General features: G+C 43.5%; 1 protein-coding gene across 1 annotated transcript; it reads right to left on the reverse strand.

The window, feature by feature from the left end:
- Positions 1–1,557: 1,557 nt before the first annotated feature.
- Positions 1,558–3,828, reverse strand: LOC104399193 (UDP-N-acetylglucosamine transferase subunit ALG13 homolog; the record flags this gene model as incomplete). Its single annotated transcript, XM_010011000.1, has 3 exons — positions 1,558–1,669; positions 3,392–3,530; positions 3,765–3,828. Coding segments are annotated over 3 exons (315 nt in total), but the record flags the coding sequence as incomplete, so codon positions are not given.
- Positions 3,829–3,833: the final 5 nt, after the last annotated feature.

The raw sequence follows: 3,833 nt of genomic DNA on the forward strand, positions 1-3,833 counted from the left end.
CCTGCAATGAGCAGGGACATCTTCAACGAGAACCACATCGAGCCTGACCTTGAATGTCTCCAGGGACGGTGCATGCCGCACCTCTCTGGGCAGCCTGTGCCAGTGGTTTACCACCCTCACTGCGAAGATTTTGTTTTTTCCTCACATCCAGCCCGAATCTCCCCTCTTTTAGTTTAAAACCATCACCCCTCATCCTATCATAACAGGCCCTGCTAACAAGTCTTTCCCCATCTTTCTTACAGGTCACCTCCACCTGGGTGCATCTCAGGAAGAAAAGGGAGCCCTTGCTAAGTTAACACCTTCCCGTTTCACTGCTTGACGTGCCTTCCACTGCACGTTAAGTCAGCTGGTCACTCAAAACTGCCTGCAACATTCCTGTGTGCTCTCGGGCTGGAGCTAAGTGAGCAGTAAACTGGAGATGACACCAGCTCTATAGAAATCATTAAGTGAAAATTTCCTCTAATGAAGTGTTCAGGGACAACTGCAAAAATCACTCTTGCACAACAGTGCAGCATTATTTATTCCTCACATAGCCCTGGTGCTTGATCTGATTGGGAACATGACTCCATGCACATTTAACTTGCTAGTAGAAGTTGCACTGGGACATCAGATGCACTGATCCAGGAATTATTTCCTTGTTTTAAGCAACAGCAACAAAAAAACCAAACAACAAACAATGTTCTTGCAGGAAAAGCTATTAGCACCAACTATACAGTAACACAATTCTGGAGTATTACAAACCAAACAGCCTGCGTGAACATTGTAAAGTTCAAATGCCCTTTGTTTTTCAAAATATTTACTTAAACAAATTGACGGTAGCATCAACACAGTTGACAATTTCAATAGTTTAATTGGGGAGCTCCAGTCAGCACCAAACAGGAAACGCTACACTCCACAGAAGTCCAGACCAAGTCATGATGGCACAGCTGTGTGAATGGATTGACTGCACTGCTGAGCCAGTTCCTCTCCTGTGGGCCATGCCATGTTTTGGGTGTAAATCACCCAAAACCAGAGGACAGTTTGGCAGCAGGTTTGCAACTCTTGACTCTTCCCACCCAGATTTACCACATGCATGCCCCTTGCCCTTTAAAGAGGCTTCTATTTATCTTTTTCAATTCTCCATTCAGTGCTTCTGTAAACATATGAGGGCTGAAGACATCTGTTTATTTGCAGAACATCACAGGAATATCAAAAAGGATGACTTACTTCCACTAGAACTAGGCAATTATGGTCAAGAGGCAATGATGTACATGCCATATTGGTTAAGAAGTAATTTATCTTGTCCTCTTCACTGGAATCAGCAACTCCATGGAGATTTTGTGAGGTAAATAGGTGTCCAAAAACTTGACCATTCATACTCCTCCTTCCTTGTTGGCACTGTGCTCTTTGTAGCACAGACAACTTTAAAATGGCACTAAACAGGAACCATTTAACGCTGGTCAATATGAACAGACATTTAATTTGAGGGTTTGTCCCAGCTGATGGACTCAAATATGGAAGATCTCACTAGGAGAGGAATAGAGGTTTAATTCTGTAATTTTTATTCCTCTGTATTGTTTATTGAATCCCAAAAACTTGATCCAAGAACAAAGCAAACTTTTCTGGCTGTCCAGGAGGAAAAGGTTTCAAAGTTGATAACTCCATCGACTGCAGTGTCTCCACAAGAGTGCTGTAAAAACAGACCAAAACCCAACATTAAAAAGAAATCCACCCCAATGGGAAATACTTTCTCCACCCAGTTTTCTTTCTATTCATCCATACATAATCCTTTAGGATGGAAGCAAAAATAAGGACCTGTATTGAAACAGACCCTACAAAGCAGTGGGCCCCAACCCTCACTGCTTACAGGCAGCACTGCCGAAAACACGCTTCAATCTGTCACACACAACCTCAGCTCTTTTACTTTCTAATCTGTGGTTGCAATGTTGGGTGACTGAACAAGATCTGAGGATCTTCACCATAAACAGTCCCAGGAAACCCATCCTAGCTGAACACATAGTTCTCCACTTCCAGCACCAGAAGAACAGCTAAATCAATCTGTTTGCTTGGTTTTGTCAGGCTGCAAATAAGGCTCTGATGCCAGGCACTGCTCAATAAAAAGGAATATTCCTGTCTCCAAAGCTGTCAGAAGCACTGAGATAATAAGGTAAGGGACTTGCTCAACAGAAATGAGTGACAGGCCTAGTCTTTTCAGAAAGCTCTCCCAAAACACATGAATTCCCATTTGCAGGGCAAAGGGATCAGATTCAGACTAAATAATGGGAGTTGCATTTCCTCTGCCTTCAACTTAGAGATCATCTGTTATTTATAGGGGGGAATCAATCACAAAGAATCATAAAGAGAAAACAGTAACATATAGTCAAAACAGAGCAAATGAAACTAGCAGGAGCTAGGATAAACAAACAAAAGGAGCTGGTTGTTTTGGTGGTGGTATTTTGGGAAGGGGGTGGGTGTCTGTTTTGGTAGTGGTACTTTTTTGGGAGGTGGGTTGTTTGGTGGTTTGATTTGTTCTGGAGTTGTTCAGTGTTTTGTTTTGTTCACCTGAAGTGACAGGCAGTAATCTGTGAAACTCCTTGTCGGAGGAGGGGGTGGATTCAGGAAGTTTGGTTAAAAAGGCACCCTGAGAAAGTACTTGGAAGGCAGAGGTATTGAATGTTACTAACCAGACAGCATCTGATTTAGGAATCAGCCTGAATCAAAGTACTTAAGAGCCCTAGAGGGAAACTAATACAAGGAAGTACCATATGCTTTTGCCCTGTTTCTACTTTAGGCTGGACATCTGCATATGGCTACTGCACCAAGGATACTGAAGTACGTGCACTCTTGATCCATACCAGTGAGGCCATTTTTATGTTTTATTCTAAATAGTCCAAATACTTTCAATTTGATGATGGCAGTGCATCTCTACAGTCACTTTTAGTGCCCTTTACAAGGAAAATCCAAATAGCAAGATGATAAAATGGGAGTCCTAAGTCTGCAGGGAGCAATTTATTCCTTACAGCTCATGGTTACAAAGCAGTGGTCTGGGTTGTATTATTTCTGGACTTCCAAAAAGAATCCAACAACTACTAAGAGCAGAGAAAGAGTGAAGCTATTAGGTGCCTCTAGGATGCTACCTGACTGTTCCAAATTCAGTCACTTCTATTTGCTTTAAATTGCTCATCTTTCAATCTGAATACATGTGCCCTCAAAGAAAAATAAAAATGTAAAAGGAGTCATGGTCCAAAGCCTGGGTAAATTGGCATCTATCCACTATGGGAAATCTACCTTGCAAACACATGGTTGTTACAGAGAAGGACGTAGATTTTCTTGCTACATTCTCAGTACTGTAACTCAGTGATGATGCTGAACACTGCTGAACACAGTTAGGACAGCCACAGCAGCTCCGTACCTGCAGTTACAGTAGAGGACATGCCCATCTTTGTGGAGCTGTTTCGCCAGTTCAAGCTGATGGTTGTTCATCAGCTTTTCATTTATTACTACTATCAGTGGTTTTCCTTTTTCTAGAGTCTCCAGACAGCTACCTGCACCTAGAGAAGAAACAGAAAACACACTGAGTTTTTGCCCTGATAGATGAACTATCACCCTGCTCGCTCTTGTAACACGGGGGACTCCTGATGGTGAACATTTAACCACTCATCTAAGGCGTGGACGTGAACACTCACTGCCAGCCCACCCCGAGCTGCTGAGAAACGGGCTTCAATCCAACCGACTTCCACTCCTGCCCCGAGGAGAACAGGCTCGGCAAACAGCCGGGGCTCTACCTGCGTGGCTGATGACCAGGTCCGCCCTCCCCAGGTCCTCAGCCAGCGACTCCTTGTAGCGGAAGGCTT

The sequence above is a fragment of the Nestor notabilis genome, unplaced genomic scaffold (genome assembly GCF_000696875.1).
Source record: "Nestor notabilis isolate BGI_N333 unplaced genomic scaffold, ASM69687v1 Scaffold9730, whole genome shotgun sequence".
NCBI classification, from domain to species: domain Eukaryota; kingdom Metazoa; phylum Chordata; class Aves; order Psittaciformes; family Psittacidae; genus Nestor; species Nestor notabilis.